Source organism: Phaethon lepturus, unplaced genomic scaffold, assembly GCF_000687285.1.
Source record: "Phaethon lepturus isolate BGI_N335 unplaced genomic scaffold, ASM68728v1 scaffold16294, whole genome shotgun sequence".
Classification (NCBI taxonomy): Eukaryota; Metazoa; Chordata; class Aves; order Phaethontiformes; family Phaethontidae; genus Phaethon; species Phaethon lepturus.
In genome coordinates this window covers 1-17167 of record NW_010534126.1, presented here as the reverse complement: position 1 = coordinate 17167, position 17167 = coordinate 1, and the positions used below count along the sequence as shown (strand labels likewise).

The window sequence follows — 17167 nt, the reverse complement described above, 5'->3', positions numbered from 1 at the left end:
TTAGGGAAATTTGGCTTTGCTTTCAGTGTCATAGATCCCTCCCTAGGAGCGAGCGGGATGACCGAAGTGTGTTTGTGGTGCAGAAGGATACCCGTCCTTGCTAGCACAGGGACTAGAACAACTGCAGAAATGTTTCCCTACTCTAGGAAACCACTTGATCTTAAAATTAAAAAAAATGAGAAAGTTCTTCAAAACAAGGGAGAGACAGATTCTTTCCATGCAGTCACAGTACCACAGTACTAACTTTGGATGGGGCAGAGGTGGAAGTTAAATCTTGGTGATACCTAAATTAGAGAGGGGTCTTCCATCCTAAGGCTGCTCTTGAGATATCTGTCTCCCACACTACTGTTCCACTTTATGTAATAATAAGCTCCTTTTTGGCTCTCACAGTTCAGGGCTTAAGACACTCACCCAAGGTGCAAGAGGGGAGGTTCAAATCCCTCTCTGAACGCAGCAGAAAGGGAACATGGCCCTGGGTCACTCGCATCCCAGGTTAATGCTTAATCATTGTATCACTGGCTATTCTGCTGCCTCACTCACACTTCGAAGCTTGACCAGAGATTCCTGGGCTTCAGGGAATCTTCCCAAAATGAGCGCTGCTGAATTTCATCCAGTTTCTGGATCTCATGAATCAGCTTTTTTCCTGCAGTTCTCATGTGTGAGCTCATTCAGACACAGTCGCGCTGAAGGTAGGAGCCCAGTTCACTGCATGTTGCAGCTGGAAGGGAGGCTGCTGTAACATCCCTCACCCAGTCGGTAGCTCTGGGGGTGCGAAGGAGTAGTTTTGCTCTACATGAGTTTCCATGTTTATGACACTTGGCTCCCCCACCCGAGGCTTCTGCTATATGTTGTTAACGTTACTACATTCTTAACAAACGTGAAACTGGTTCCAGTGGATCTAAACCAACATGCTCAAATGCATGTGGTTATTTATTTCAGTCTTACTCCTCCACCAAATTATCTATTTCATAGGCTCAGCACGGTGGCGTTAGTTATCCTGATCTCTCCACCCTAAAATGATTTTTTCTGGGTTTGGTAGGTTACTCCACAGGTTTAGCGATTTGGCAGGATAACAACCAAAGAAGCATCTTCAAAGGATCAAACAGATTCAGAGCAATTCTACTTACATCAAAAGCTTGGCAGCGTGTCAAGAGGCGTTGAGAACTCCAGTCAGTCCTGGTGTGTAGGCAGCAGGAGCGCACATGGGCTGACATACTGTAACATGAGGCAGGAGACAAGGGAGGATATACCGCTCTTTGTACATCAAGCTGAGTAGGATTAAGATATAATTGACAGAACATCGCCACTTAAACATCTTAACCACTTTTAAGATATTCGGCAGTTAACAACGGGCAGGAATCCTACGTCTCTGACCACAGATTTTCTTTATTCTCCATTACTCAATATATTTTTCTAATTGTTTTAAGGGATTTACTATGTTCACTGTCAGAGAGCATCGACAGTTTCATTCGTAGCACTGCTGATATTTATGTGAAAAATTGTACAAGTGCCAGAAGATAATCGATTCAGTATTTTGACTGAAAGGAGACAATCTGTCATATGCAAGCCATCATATATAATGGGTATATTTGTATTCCCTGCATTCGGTTTGCCAAGGTTGTAAAAACACATTTGTAAAACGCAGCACACGGGTTGCTCGCCTCCCCTGTACCACAGGCTGCGGGCCAGCCTCGGCGGAGCCCGGGCGGTGCGTTTGCACTCCCGGCGCTGTGCGAGGGTTGATGTTTCCTGAGCGTGACTGCGCTTCGCGCTGCTTCCCTGTGGTCGGGGCTGGGAGCCGGCTGGAGCCCCCGGGAAAGCCTCCGGCGGAGGATGGACAGAGGGGCAGGCGGGGAGGGGCAGGCGGCTGGAGCGAGCTGCCGAAGTAGGAGCACGGCATGCTGCTGCCCTGCAAGTTTTCTTTTCCTCTCGAAGTGACAGCTGCACATTCCTCCGAGGGAAACTGTGCCGAAGTAATCACAAGGAGAAGGGAAAAATCTGGCAGGGGCGAGGGGGGACAAACCCATATGGCATCGCAGCAGCAAACAAGAGAGGAGCATGTGTCGGCATAAAATGCCCCATGCTGAAGAGACAAGATGATTTTCCAAAAATAGTCGAACCTGGATTGATGATGGGGTTAAACACAGGTTCTTCTCTCACAAAGACTGCACACAAGTTTACGCACTAAGCACTGTGTAAGCACAGCCCAACTTCTAAAGAAGCCGTGAAGAGCAGCTCTACTATTTCTGGGTTTTCTGGGGGCCATGCTCATGTATAAGCTGAGATAAGTTTTTCCTCTCTGCCACAGAGATTGCAGCAAGAAATTTCCTCTCTTTTGCTCATGAGACCTTTTTCTTATGGGTTTTAAGAACTGGGCGTTTGGAAGAACTCATTCTTTAGGCCAGATGTTTCCACTTCTTTTGATTTGTTTTTGGTTTTGTTTTTCTTTTTCACCATTGTGGAGCAGGTTCTTATTGAGGTGAACTTTTTCCCAGCCTTCACCTGACCTATCTCTGAAAATAAGACCTCACATACTTGAGTGCGCTTTAGCTGGGAGCTGAGTAGCTCTTGATCAAGATGTTCACCTCAAATCCAGCTGCCGTATGGGGCTGTGCCACCTGCAGAGCACAAGATTAGCCTTGGGAGAGCCACGCTTTACCACGCCATCACCTGTAGGTGCCCGAAGTCCCTCAGGTGGACCTCCCTCCTGGTGTGATGCATTGCTATAAGCGGATGCTCTGAGCCGAGCACTTGTGCAGTAAAGGTCAGGCTGTTACTGGAGAAGGAAAAAACTTCACGTCCGGACACTGCAGACGTGTGAGGCCATCAGCATCACACAGGTTGTAGAAGGAGGCTCAGGGCACTCTCCTGCTCCCTCAGCCCTTGTGGAGACCTTGTAGGTGACCATATCACAGCAGCAATTTGAGGTGGGGGCTGCTGAAGAGCTGGGGGTTTCACCTTGTGGTGACGCTTGGCAGTACAGGGCAGAGTTGAGACCTTGATGCTGCTCCGTGGTAGTGGTATAGACAACTAGAGTGATAAGGGACAAAGTGGTGTGTTGTCAATACAAGTTGATGAGCAGTCTTAATTAAAGAAAAAAACCAAACCACAAACAGCTTTCAAATTCAGTATTGCTTTCTCCAGCGATAGCTTTGCATTCAGCATCCCTTGAGGGCTCATTTGACCCCAGACCTGTTTGCTTTCCTGATTTTGTATGGCAGCTGGAAGGCGAATTAGTGGCCCTAATTCTACTACTTGCGTTCTGTGTGACTGATCGCATAAGTCTTCCCCCACCTTCTAGGTTTAATTATACGTAATTTTGATTTATTTTATATATTTATGGTATAAATCAAAGGTAGAAGGTACAATGAATCAGCTCCTCCTAGGGAACAGCAACCTGTACACATAAACAAAGAGGCTTTTGTCAGCTATTAATGGAAACATTGATTACTCTCCTATTGCTTTGGTAGCCTGCCGAAAAGCTCATAAAGCAGCAAACTAAACTCTTCATTAAACTGTCCAGGCTCTAAGTGCCAGCATGTGGATGCCAAGTGTATGTTGAGCATGTTTCAGCTGCATGGTGCCTCCAGGAGGAAATGCAAACTCTTGTTATTGTACTGCTGCGCTGCAGGAGACCTTCTTAACATCTTCCCTTTCCATTCCTTTGCAGATGATGCCAGCTCAGGAAAGGATAGCCAGGTACCTGAAGGCTCCAATGGAGAATATGAAGATCATTCTGGGAAGCAATGGGGTAAGGAGCAGTGTATGTTTGTTGTTTTTCCTCGATTCTTTGTTCAGTGCTATTCACGTGGCACATTTCCTTCAGCTGCTGAAGGAAAGGAAAGGCAGAGTGACTGGAGTGAGTTCTCCCTACAGATAGTCAAATAATAAACAGAGCGTCAGCTGAACACGTCAGTGTGAACGGATCCCATCCAAGGGTCCTTCTGTGAAATGCAGCCCCTGGTCCACTCGAGGACCCCCTGCCATATCCCCCAGCATGGTCCTCCCTTGCATTTGTTTTTCTGGGCAGTGACTTTCTTTTGCATGTGCAACTATTACAGCTTTCATAGACTCTCTGTAAAAGGCATATTGACTTTTACAGCAATATTTCCAAAAGCCTTCAGTGCCAACATAACCCTGCTCCCACTGAGGGCAAATGGGACGTCTGACTTCACTTCAGGAGAATTAACATTAGGCCAAAGCTGAGTATTTTTTAAAATTACTCTCTCTTTTAGACACCTGCATGAACTTCTCTAAGCCCTGGACTGTTTAAGCATAGGATTATGATGCTGTTGCAGACCTTTGGGGAACTGCTAAAATCTCACTTGGAACAGGTTCTGAATCACCACAAGACTTGCATGTCCAAAGTTTGGGCCAAGCACTCCTTGAAGGGCAATAAGTTGTCAGGCTGTTGCCAAAGAGCTTTTGGCTATTACTGACAGGAGTGCGATCTGAGTTTATGACCTCAAGGGGTGAAGCACAGCATTTCCATTTTGCTCTTGCAGGACATCCCTCCTTTTAATTTTATAATACAGAGACTGCTTTGTAGCACATCCGTGGCCAGGGAGTAGCCTCATAGCAATGGTAGGGGTGGAACCTGTCGAGCTTTCACCGTATGAGTCCCCACGACTTGAGCTGAGGCCAGTTTTCTTCAGAAGCTGGCAAACAAGGGATGTGGTGTGCTGCGGTGTAGTCCAGTCCACACCTGGAGGCAGTGCCATAATAGCTTCGGATTACAGATTTGTCTGAGACTGAGCTTGCTCTGGGAGAGGAAGGTAACCTCCACTCATTCTGGAAAGGGATGACATCATTTGAGAGCTAGAGAAAGGGTGGTTTAGATAAACTACAGGTCGGGAGTCCTTCAGGAGGGATTCAGCAGCTAGCAAGAAAAGCTGCTGTCTCTCCATTCTTCATTACCCTGGTGAAGTTAGGAGCAGACATTGAATGTCATGGCAGATGTGCTCCTGGTAGAGCTGGTGAATGATGGATCAATACAACAACAATATTAAGAAAATAGATGTAAGCACTACTGAAATTATTAGGCATTGACAATCTCGTATCAGATTGTGTCTTACTCTGTGCTGCCCTGGTTCAGTCCTTCTTTGTGCTGCAGAGTGTTCCCGCACCTCTGCTTTTTCCCCTTTCCCTCCCTCCTGTCTCCTGGGAGGGGGCGGGGCCCAGCCACACACACGCCCAAGCCCTTTCCAACCAGCAGCGCTCACCAGCAAAGTGCTGATGTGAGCTGGTGTGCAGGGAGGCTCAGTGTGTGTCTGCAGGTCTCTGGAGGATAATGGGTGAAAGAGCAGTTTGTGTTTACAGAGTCCTGGGCCCTAGAGAAGTGGGAGAGGAGAAGCATGGTAATAAAAAAAAGCTCCACTTTGCTTTCCATCTACCATCATGGAGTGGTATTGCTGGGGAGGGGTCCTGCCTCCATCAAGAGCAGGGAGCTGATATGGGGAAAGATAGATACCCCCATCCACATCTTCCTACAACTGACTGAGTTCTTATCCAAAAGGCTTGAAAGCATTTCAATACTTAGACATACTATGACTCTTTTTTGTATAAGTATCACGAAAACTTGAAGTGAACTGTCACTACGTGGAGGTAGTTGTGGCAGATCACGGCAGACTCCATGTTTCAGCTAACCACCTCTCTTTGTATGAGCAACATCTGACAGGAACCTCTGGGACAAATCGATGCACCTTGAGGTGTCCCACAGGGAGAGGAGGCTGCTGAATTCTTCCCAGGCCTTTGTGCCAACAACCTTCTGTTTCTTTTAATTTTCATTAGCTCGAATAAATCTTTGTGGTATCACAGTGTTTCAGTAAGGAACCCATACACAACACTGTCTCTTTGTCCCCATCCACTTATGTTTCCCCTTGCTCTTGTGTGTGGCATAATTTATACTGTACAAATGTGTGGTTCATGTTTATGAAGCAAATGCCAAGTGATGTGGAGGAGAACAAGCATGTGAAGTATAAATAAGAGAAAGGCACTTTGTAATGGCCTTCGCTGGCACTCCAACAAGCAAAACTTCTGTAAATGGTACAGATTTGGGGACAGACATTTACTAGCACCAACTCAAAAGAGGATTTTTCTGCCTTTCTCACACTGCTGCTTCTCCCTCTTTCTCCTTTGTGCTTGCTGGGGCTCTTTTTCTCTCTTATGTGTGTGTGTCTCTTTCTCCTTCTTTGTTAACTGGCTTTTCTAAACTTGTCCAATTCAGGCTTTTATCAAGGAAACATTCAGGACTGTGTAAATGGGATCTGGTTTCAGCGTATTGCACACAGCCTGGAGTGGCTTTTGAGACCACATAATCACTTAACCTTCTTTAAACAGAAGAAAGACAGACAGAAAGAGCCAAAGAAGTTTAGCTTTACCTGTAGTTTGGTATGTATCTGGGCAACAATGTACGAGGAGTGAATGCAAAAGTCCAGACAGATTCATGGGAGTTGCAGTGGGAGGAAACCCAGAAATGTTATAGGCCTGCTTTTTTGGGAGGAAAGAGAGTTTCTGTCTTGCAGTGCCCTTACTGAGCAGGGACACCTCCAAGTCCTCCTGTAATTGCTGTGGAAGTATTGATGTGGAAGCGTGGGAAGGGAAGGTGACAGCTTAGAGTCACTCACTGGACTCTTCACTCTGCCGGGCAGCATGGCTGTCCTGTCTCCAACCTGCTCTTTGCTAGTTAGTCCCAACCTGGGAACCCCACCTGGCCAGGATCTACTCCTACCTGGACCTGCAGTTCCCGCTCTCGGAGTAAATTACTGCCGTATTAGAGGATAACTGTTTAGACCCATTTCACAGCTGGTTCTTAACCTCTCCGTGCACCTTGCAGACATTTACTCAATTTCTACAGTGACAGCCCTTATCAGCATGTCTCCCTCAGCTCAGACTTAAACTTCGGCATGTCATTGCTCACAACGTGCAGCTCTGACAGGGTTAATTGTCTCTCTGGGATGGTGATTGTTTTTGCTAGGAGGGGGCCTTGCAGCAGACCTCCAAAGGAATACTCACCAATTTACGCACCACAACCTGTGGAGCGGGATAGTATGTCACACTTGCTGCTCAGCTGTCACGGCAAGGACTTTCAGTGCCGGAGTCGCTCTGGTTCATTAGATTACACATGAAAGTCTCTGTACGGAGAGCAATGCATTTCTGAGCAGGAGTTTGAAATAACATGAAGTGGCTGGGACCCAAAATGACAGCCAAGGGGGACAAGGGAAGGCTGCGGAGGCAGATGGTTTCCCCTACAGAAAAGGACTCTGAAGAGAGGGGTATGCCAAAGGGTGTCTTCTTCTTGGGCAAGGCTGCAGGGGGGTGAGGACTAAGGGGTATGTTCACAGACTTCAGAGGGCAATGGCTGCTGTTCCCCAGTGCTTGGAGAGAGGAAGCTGCAAACCAGCCTCCTCCATTCAGCAAAGCTCCGCTATAATGCACATCCCAGAGCTTCTGTCTCAGCCCTGAGCAGCAGGGCTGGCTCTGTAGTACAGAGTCCCACCGTGCCATCCTGAAGCTAACTGCCCTGATACCTGAAGCACAATGTTCTCAGCTTGCTTTGGTGTGTTATATGCTACTGAGGTTGTGGCTTTCCAGCTGCCGTTGGTGAAGGCAAGTGGCTGATGGGCGTAATTCAATCCAGTGTGCTGCAGAGCAGGCCACACATTACCTGTTCCTCTTTTTTCTGAAGAAAAGGATGTGGGAGGATTTACCAGCAGAGTGCAGAAATGCAGGGCTGAAGAGTAAGCTCATGGTAAGCAAGAAATAGGGTTCAAAAGTAGCGGGAGAAACCCGTTGTGGAAATGCTGGATGGACTTGGAGGAGAAACTGGCTTTGCCAAAATAAAAAAAGAAGACGGGTGAATTTGGCAGGATTATTTTGGATGTAGGGGAAAAGTGCCAAGTAGGAGTCAGAAGTGGCGTTAATCTTAGCAAGAGGCTGCAGTTAGAAGTGCCCCTGGATTGGCATTGCATAATTAAAGTAACTGAGAAATTTGTTGTTCTTTACAGGATACCATTAGACAAGCTGTTACCTTGCAACAGATCATGTTCTATTGTTCCAACTCTCTTAAAATTTTTTGCAAAGATCTTTTTCTTTCTGTTGTTTAGTTAGACCAACTCATGACTTTACAGGAAAACTCTCTGCAATGTCATCAAAGCTCCTAGGGTGTAAAGGTGCCACCTCTTTTCCCTCTTGAATTCTGACATAAAGTTAGGTGCAGTTGAGGGTATAAGTTTCAGATTTTGCCAGGTGAAGACCTTGCATTTCTCTAGTGTTCTTGTCATTGCCGTTAGAAATATTGGTGATTTCCTTGCTAAGACAAGGTGACTATCTTAACCATGATTCTGTCCACCAGCAGCTACTGCTTCAGTTTCTCCATTTTTGGGATGGACTGGCATGGGGTATTTTCTAATAACACACTGAAGGGCTTTTTATTGGGTCTTTCCATTTGTCTGTTACTTCTTTGGGCCTTTCAATACGAATTTTTCATAAATTAATGTTGAATGAATTGCATACATTTAAGTTCAAATCAATGTATAAAAGTCTGGTACACTTCTAAGACTTTCCTACATACTGAAAAGATGTTGACTTCTTAAGTCCTGTGAAAGCCAGTGAGAACTAAGGGGCAAAACACGTTCAGAAAATGAAGCTTCAAGTGACCAGCAAAAGACTGAGAAAATGGTCAGCCTGACAGGAATCTGAGGTTTTTCCATTGCTATTGGCTAAGGGCTTGCATTTGTGGCATGGAATATGGTAACAATTATAATGTGATTATGGGGCCGCATTTTGCTTTCAGCTACAATAGCATGATTTTGGTATTATTTTTTGAGACGATCTGACACAGTTGCCTTACGGACACTGAGAAATTCCCGAGTTGTGCTATGCAGAAGGCTAATGCGGTGTCCGTAGCAGTCCAATAGAGGTTCAAATGCACCAGGCTGGATGATGTCTTCTTTCTAAGGAAATCAGTTTGAGTTGATATGAGAAAGAGCGATACAATGGTGTGTATGGGGCTGCCGGGTGCCTCTCAAGCAAATTTGTCCATCACACTTGACAGCAGTATCCTTCTTTGCATGCCTTTTGCTCACCACAGTCAATTTGTCATGCCTTTTTCAGCCCGGCCCAGGTTCACGCAGCCTGCCAAGATGAGACGGAGAGTGATTGCCCGTCCTGTTGGCAGCTCCATCCGCCTGAAGTGCGTGGCGAGCGGGAACCCACGGCCTGACATCATGTGGCTGAAGGACAATAAGCCCCTCACACCCCAAGAGATTGGAGAGAACAAGAAGAAGAAGTGGACGCTGAACCTGAAGAACCTGAAGCCAGAGGACAGTGGCAAATACACCTGCCGAGTGTTTAATAAAGTTGGAGAAATCAATGCAACATACAAAGTTGAAGTAATCCGTAAGTGCAGCCACTGGGGTGGAAAGGCAGGAAAGCAGCTTTGAGCAGAGGGCTGGCTGAGTAAAGAGAGTGTGATGGCAAGTGTGCAGTGCCGATAGCTGGACACAGAAATGGGGAAGTGTTAAAACGGTCAGCAGAGACAGAGAAAATGTTACTGAAACTCTAGAATAAACCTAATACCAGGGCAAAACAGAGTAGCAACAATACAACTTAGTAGCTGAAATTAGGAGAGGTACTTGGGAAACAGTCACCTTTAGGGCACCTGCATGGTAAAAGTTTACCATTACCCAGTTCGATCTTACAGTACCAACAGAGTATGTTCAAGGACAAACTGAGAATTAACTGAGAAAGCCCTTTCATGTACCATAGAGGAAAGGTGGAAGTATTTAGGATGGCCCAAATTACTCTATCATCAGATCGGTAATAGGGTGAAAAACGAAACAATTTCAAATTTAGTCTAGGTAGCCGTAATAGGAGGTCCACGTCATTAGAAGTCTCCGCAGGGAATTAGCAGAAATCTTATGACTAGAGTGATTAGCCAGACAAGAATTTAGGGCCATATTTTAACAAACATTTGGCCATCTGAAGTTTCAGGTGGGTACAAATTAGATGGTTAAAAAAAAAAAAATCCCACTAGGATCCCATCTGTATCTTTAGATGCCTACATGGCTTTAAAGATTCAATTTTTAGAAGATGAGCTGTGGGAGATTACCCTGCATTGTGGTGGAATAGAGTAAATTGCTCTTCAGAAATTGCTCCCCTTCTTCTGTCTAGCTATTCTGATTCTTGGTCTCTAATCTCCTGTTTCCTCTATTATTACTGAAGATAATTATACTCAAATCCTACCTAAGTCTATCAGGGAAGAGCTCTTATTCTTAAATCATTGTGCTTTGTCTATGACATCATCATAAGTTGTCATGGAAATGATTACAGAGCAGCCAACTCAAGAAAGTGGAGAAGATGAGCTGAGTGGAGGGAAGATTGAAGAGCCTTCATTAATGAGGAGCAGGGGCATAGGAGGTTATTTCCAGCCACATGGAGAGCATGTTGTTTGTCTGTCTGTGCATACATTTTAGCATGAGAAAGTTTATCCCAGTGTGAAAGATTGTTCTTAAAGGTAAAGATCTGTTCTCTGATAAGTCCTTTCTCTAGAATCACAGGAATTAAAAGCACATGTGGGGAGCTCTGTTGGGCTCCAAAAAGGCACAAACCTGCTGGACATCTGGGATTGATAAAGATGCAGCTGTGTGGAGACAGTAAAAACATGTGTTTACACTAAAACCAGGAGCAGACACAGGGAAATGAATCAAGCCCCATCCTAATGGCAGCTGTGGCATTTTCACTTCATCAAAACCAGACAGCACCAGGAACAAACCCCTTTCTGTGTCCCTGTTTATCTTGGTTTTTATCAACTTAAAGATGTATGTAACCTTTGTTTTCATTAGCTTTTGCTGGCTAGGAGTGAAAACAGTAACCAAAGCTGGAACCAGAGTCAAGGAGATAAGGGCATTAAGTAGTTTTCAGACATTTTTCTATTTTTAACATCATTCTGTGGAGCATTACAGGTTTTATTCAATTTCCTTCTTTTTTTTTTTTTGTCCCCCTGAGACTCCACTCCTAAGTCCTGCTTATCTGAGTCTCAGTCTCCCCAGCTGTGATTCCTGCTCATAGTCCTAAGGCAAAGCCTATGGAGACCACTGTGGTATTTTTGTTTCCCAAGCACATCTTTAGAGCCCTCATTATTGAAAATATCCTGATTTTTGAAAGAGGGTCCATTGTTCCTTCCCCTCACCTCAAAGCCAGTGCTGGTGGGAGCTGTTTTGTTACATGCTCAATCCAACAGTGTTTGCCATCAAAAGCGGTCGATGATAGCCAGCAGTTACCACCCACTGTGGTACCATAATTCCTCTCTGTGCCTAGGATAGAAGTTTGCAGTACCTCCTTGTCTGGAAACTGTGACTGATTCCTCTAATGCTAGCATTAAAAAAAATCCAAACATTCCTCAGAATGAGGGATATATTTTTCCTTTTACTTTTGTGGTGTTGACACAACCTAAGGCTTAACGATCATGCTGGAAAGGATTGTCTTGTGAACGTCTTGTGTTTGATTTCCTTTCCTACCATCTTGTTTCCTTCATCAGCTGAGACTTGAGGCAAAAAACTTTGTGAGAAAGGAAAGATTTTTTTATTGGCTAGAAAAGCAAAAGCCACAAAAATTTGCTCCATAGTGAGTGTGGGGATGATTAGACTGAAGAAAGAAATAATGAAAGCAAGGAGGTGAGGATGAAGAAAAGATCTTCTTCATCGGTAGTGCCTGTGGTCTCAACTTCTCTAGCAATGGATGACATGGCACGGAATGGCTTCCAGTAGAGTTTGGTCCCCATGGGCAGCTTTAGTCCCCCAGGCCCAGCAACAGAGATGACAGATATCTCCTGAAGGACTCCCAGCCAAAAGATGAGACAATATCCACAGCCTGCCATTAGTCTGTGAAAGAAGGGGCCTTTTTCCCATCCAATTTTGTCTGTCCTTATGAACATTTGGGAAGACCAAAAGAAGAAGAAACATGTCTCACCCCACCCCTCATTGTCCCCAGACTGGGAGTAGCCACAGTGGTTCTGGTGTGGACTCTCTCTTATTTTTACCTGTAAATAACATGGTAAGAAACTGAGGTGTGTCTGAGAATACATAAGGTTCTATCATATTCATCTGTAAATTGCACCCTACCAGACATGGTGGTAAGAGACACAGCATCACAGAATTGCTGAGGTTGGAAGGGACCTCTGGAGGTCATCTGCTCAGGCAGGGTCACCTAGATCTCATTGCCCAGCACCATTTCCAGACAGCTTTGGAGTATCACCAGGGACGGAGATGCCACAATCTCTCTGGGCAACCTGTGCCAGTGCTTAGTGACCCTCACAATAAAAACGTGTTTCCTGACGTTTACAGGAATCCTTTTGTGTTTCAGTTTGTGCCCATTGCCTCTGGTCCAGTCACTGAGCACCACTGAAAAAAGCCTGGCTTCATCTTCTTTACACCTCACTTCAGATATTTATAAGCATTGATAAGACATCATCAGGGTCAATATCAAGTGAACATTTACAGGAAATAATCCACTTAATTTGTGTTCAGACCTGTACTAGTGCCCAAATTTAATCCTGAAATGGGTTTTGGACTTTTTGGCTAGTATCAGGCCATTTATCTTCCTCTGGTCATGACTCAAGAAAGATCACAGCAGCCTCTGACCCTGTAGGTCAAGGTACATCATTAAGATCCCATTATTCTGAGATATGGTCCCTGAGACATGGGGATAAGTGAGAGTACAAGGAAGGATTGCCCCTTTTGTCATCTTATAGCTGCAGCTTACAGCAAGGGAATGGGGAAATTCAGCACTCCAGACTAGACTTACAATACTTGCCAAGGAGCAGAAAGTCCAGGCCTGACTTGTATGGTGTCAAGTAATACCACCACAAACTGGGTACCAAATATAAATGCTTCATGAGTGATGTGAGAGAGCAGAAACACAGCAAAGACAGAAAAACCTTCTCTAGGACATTCTTAGGACCCTGTTTTCTTAGCAGTTAGGAGGGTTGTTCAGTGTACAGAGGAGAATGATGAAGAAAATCTTCCAAAATATAAGGGCTAAGAGGGAGAGCAAACTTTTCTCCAGGTCTGATGCAGATAGAGTAAGTAACTTCCTTGTTAGAAAGAAGAAGACAGATTGAGCATGAGAAAAGATTTGCTAAGCCTCAGACAATGGAAGAGTTGTCTGCAGAGGTGGGAGAGCATCTACCATTAGAGGCTTTGGCAGAGGCTGGGCAAATTTATATCAGGAGAGGTTTGCAGAAATCTCAGCCTGCCTTGGGGCAGGGAGTTGGAATAGACAATTATTTCGTATCCCTCCTACACCTTTTTCCTATGTTTCTGCAATCACAAATTAACGAGATTGGCAAACACCTTTTTCCATGGAGCTCCCTGTGTTTTTGTGCAGAGAGGACGAGGTCCAAGCCCATCCTGACAGGAACACATCCCGTCAACACAACGGTAGACTACGGTGGGACCACGTCCTTCCAGTGCAAAGTCCGCAGCGATGTCAAACCTGTCATCCAGTGGCTGAAAAGGGTGGAGTACGGCACAGAGAGCAAGTACAACTCAACCATCGATGTTGGGGGACAGAAGTTTGTTGTGCTGCCCACAGGGGAGGTCTGGTCCCGTCCCGACGGTTCCTACCTGAACAAACTGATGATTACTCGAGCCAAGGAAGAGGATGCAGGCATGTACATTTGCCTAGGGGCAAACACCATGGGCTACAGCTTTCGCAGCGCTTTTCTCACAGTCCTGCCAGGTGAGTTATGCCTTTTTTCCCCCATTGGAACCAATAGTCTGCATCATGGTATTTACGAATACAACTGCTGATGCCCATGGGGCTCCATGGCCCTCTATGATGCTGTGCTGATTTAGGCTAGCCCAGTTCTGATAAGAATGAATGAGGACTAAATCAGCCCTGATTTAAATCAGACCCTGCTGAAATCCTCTTGATGATGTTTCCTTTTATCCCTGCATGGAAGAGGAGCTGGGAAAGGATACTGCAGTATCACTTCAGTTACACGGTGCAGGATGTGAGGGGAACTGAATAACAACACAGTTTGCAACCCCACCCCCTTACATTTCTCCTTCCTCTTGCTTTTATTTATTTGCTTTTATTGGTAAAATGAAACAATGATACAGGCCCATAAAGAGAGAAGAATAAAAACTGTCCCCGTCACAAGGAAAGGAAAAGAGCGAGTGTGAAAGAATGCTTGATTAGTTAAATTCTTACCCAACGATCCCCTGGGGACCCTCGTACCAAACTCGCAGCTGCTTCCTTCTCTCCCCAGGCCTCAGAGCTGGTGGCCACATCCAACTCAGGCTGTATTGAGTTTGTTTGAGGCACACCATCCTTGCTTTGTCATTTACTCCTTTGCCTCCTGATTGCAGTTCTGCCCTGATAAATATTTTTTATTGAAAAGGGCATTTCTTTCTGCCTCACCTTGCTGTGAGAATCTAGCTTCAGATCCACCAGATTTATGACAAAAATCAATCTTACTGCTTTTTCTTGTCTTCACCACTACAAGGCCAACACAGTTAAGAGAGTGCAGGAGCTGGAGCCAATATCAGAACATTTTAGCTGTCAGATCTCATGGGATGTCTCCAGTCAAAACACCAGTGAGAGACAGGGATCATTAACTCTCACAGGCTGTTAGGACTGGTTTTCTGTGTAGGTAGCAGGGAAAATGCTCATGACTTCTTCTGCCCACTGATTACCAAAGCTCTGCATCTTAGCAGCCATCAAGAGTCACTGGCTTGAACTTAGGTACTGACAGCAGGTTGCCAAGTAAGAGAATGCTCTTGGCATCTTCTTCATCACTTAGATTTAGGATTAAACTCCCACTGGAAAGCCTCTCAATCCCAAGGAAAAGGCTGCACGGGTGGGATATAAATCAAACCCTCTAGGAGTTTCTGAACTATGAGAGTTTGATCCAGCTCCCACTGAAATCAGTGTGAGATTTTCCACTGATTTAAATGGGACTATAATGAGGCCTCATACCAGAACCAGAGCCTGCAGGCCTGTTGTTATTGGCAGTGATGGAGAAGGAGAACCCAGTTTGCCCTTAGAGACAAAGATGTTGTTGCAAGGCCATGAGTTAGAAAAACACAATTTTGCTTGTAAATCTACCAGATTTGACATAGACAGCTCTGAAGAACAGCATGGATGAATATCAAAACACTTTTTTTTTTCAGCCCAGCAGAGGATTTCTGCCAACCAACATGAAGGCTGTTGTTTTCATGGTCAGCTGATGGGTCAGTTCTCTGATCCTGTCTTGCGTTGAACAGCAGGCTGGACCAGATGACCTCCAGACTCCTCTTCCAGCCTAAGTTATTCTGTAATATCTAGTGTTGGTGAATCAAAGTTTTGTCTATTGAGGTCAACAGTATAGGTCCTCCTGATGTCAAAAAGACCACATGGTATATATTTCATATTTCAAACTAGACATAGGATTATTTGTCAAGGAGAGAAAAAGACATTAGTGTCTTAAAGTAGTTTGGCTTGAAAGTTAAGTGATATATGTTTGAATGTAACATATTGGGCGATTTGGATAGCCTTGGTTTTCAAAGTTTCTTGAGTGTCTTACTGCAAGCTGAATTCTGTGCCTAGATATTTTTCAGGGCTTTGGAAATCCCAGCTGATAGCTACCTAGATGAGGATTTTGACAGCTAGGATCCTACCCCAGCACTCCTTTTGGGTCTATAAATCAAGAGATCAGACTGAGAAAGCAGAGTTTTCACCCAGGGATGTACAGGCAAAGAGGGAAAGGGGGAGGTAGGTGTGAAAGATGCTGTCTGAAGCATCTTATCTCCTCTGGTAGCTGAATTTGCTGCCCTTGGAAAGCCAGCAGCAGCTCCAAAGAGACTAGTGGAGGTAGAGCCCATTTGGCATAGGAAGTTGGACACACACTTTAATGCTGTGTGAACTTTCAGTTCTCCATGGCTTGGGCACCAAGGAGGGGACACCAGCTCACCTACATTTTTCCCATCCTTCAGCCTTCCTCCCAGCCACACTAGAAACTCAAGACAACACCTCCAAAACACTACATTCGTGCTGCCTGCCATGGCAGAGCATTGCTGAGTAGCTCCGGTATCGTTAGACAGGAATACTAAAGAGTGTCTAAAGCCCACGCAGCTACACCTGGCAGAGGTGAGTGGCCAACGTGCCATGGCTCTGCACAACCCGATTGTGCCTCCTAGGTTGTTGACATGGAGGTATTACTGACACGTTCCATGTTGTGACCTCCAATTTGAGCAGCAAAACCTACCCCATCGCAGAGTGAGGATGTTGGGAAACTCTCTCGGGCTGGCCCTAGTGCATCTATTAAAGATTGGATAAGAAAGTTAAAAAATCCCCCAAAGACTCCCCTCCCAACCCCTAAACCAGAGAAAATGAGTTGCTTGTCCTTCCAGGAGCACTGAAAGGCAAAACAGTTACCAAACATCATGTGCTGGCTTGATTTCTCCCTTGTTACTTGGCCTGGCAGGGTTGTCAGACAGCCTGTACAAAAGCCAGCCCAAGTGTGACATCTGTTTTGAATCCACTTTGCCTGCATTTAATTAACTCTTTCTGTCTCTTTGCTGCCATAATGTCCAGATCCCAAGCCTCCAAGTGCACCTGTGCCCCCTTCCTCGGCCAGCAGCCTGCCCTGGCCCGTGATCATCGGCATCCCTGCTGGAGCCGTCTTCATCTTTGGGACAATCCTCTTGTGGCTTTGCCAGACCAAGAAGAAGCCCTGCTCCCCTCCAGCTGCTGCCCCTGTGCACCGACCGCAGCCCCGGGACAGGATCTGTGTGTCCCAGGTCCCCGACAAAGACTGCATCTCCTCCATAAACTATGAGGAATATGTTGCCCAGCAGCAGCATTTACTGTCCCAAGGACCTGCACTCGCCCCAGCTATGGCATCCAAAATGTACCCAAAGATTTACACGGACATCCACACCCACACCCACTCACACGTGGAAGGCAAAGTCCATCAGCACCAGCACATTCAGTACCAGTGCTAAGACGGTGGCCGTGTACAGTAGCTCGTTTGGGCTTTTCCTCATGGTACCTCAGTAGAGACTGCGCCACGTCAGCTCACACTGCCAGCAATAGGCAAAGCAGACAGAAAAGATTATATATATAATTTTAAATATATATATACATATATATATAATTGTATATGCGTGTGTGTATGTGTGTG

General features: G+C 45.5%; 1 protein-coding gene across 1 annotated transcript in view; it reads left to right on the top strand.

Annotated features, from left to right (window-relative positions):
• The window catches only part of FGFRL1 (fibroblast growth factor receptor-like 1), an 88791-nt gene extending 71625 nt beyond the window's left edge, over window positions 1-17166 (top strand). Inside the window, exons 2-5 of the mRNA XM_010285443.1 lie at window positions 3671-3751; window positions 9115-9399; window positions 13387-13740; window positions 16579-17166. Of these exons, the coding sequence (XP_010283745.1) occupies window positions 3671-3751; window positions 9115-9399; window positions 13387-13740; window positions 16579-16988 (1130 nt within the window). The 3' untranslated portion in view covers window positions 16989-17166. The remainder of the gene's footprint in view (window positions 1-3670; window positions 3752-9114; window positions 9400-13386; window positions 13741-16578) is intronic.
• Window position 17167: the final 1 nt, after the last annotated feature.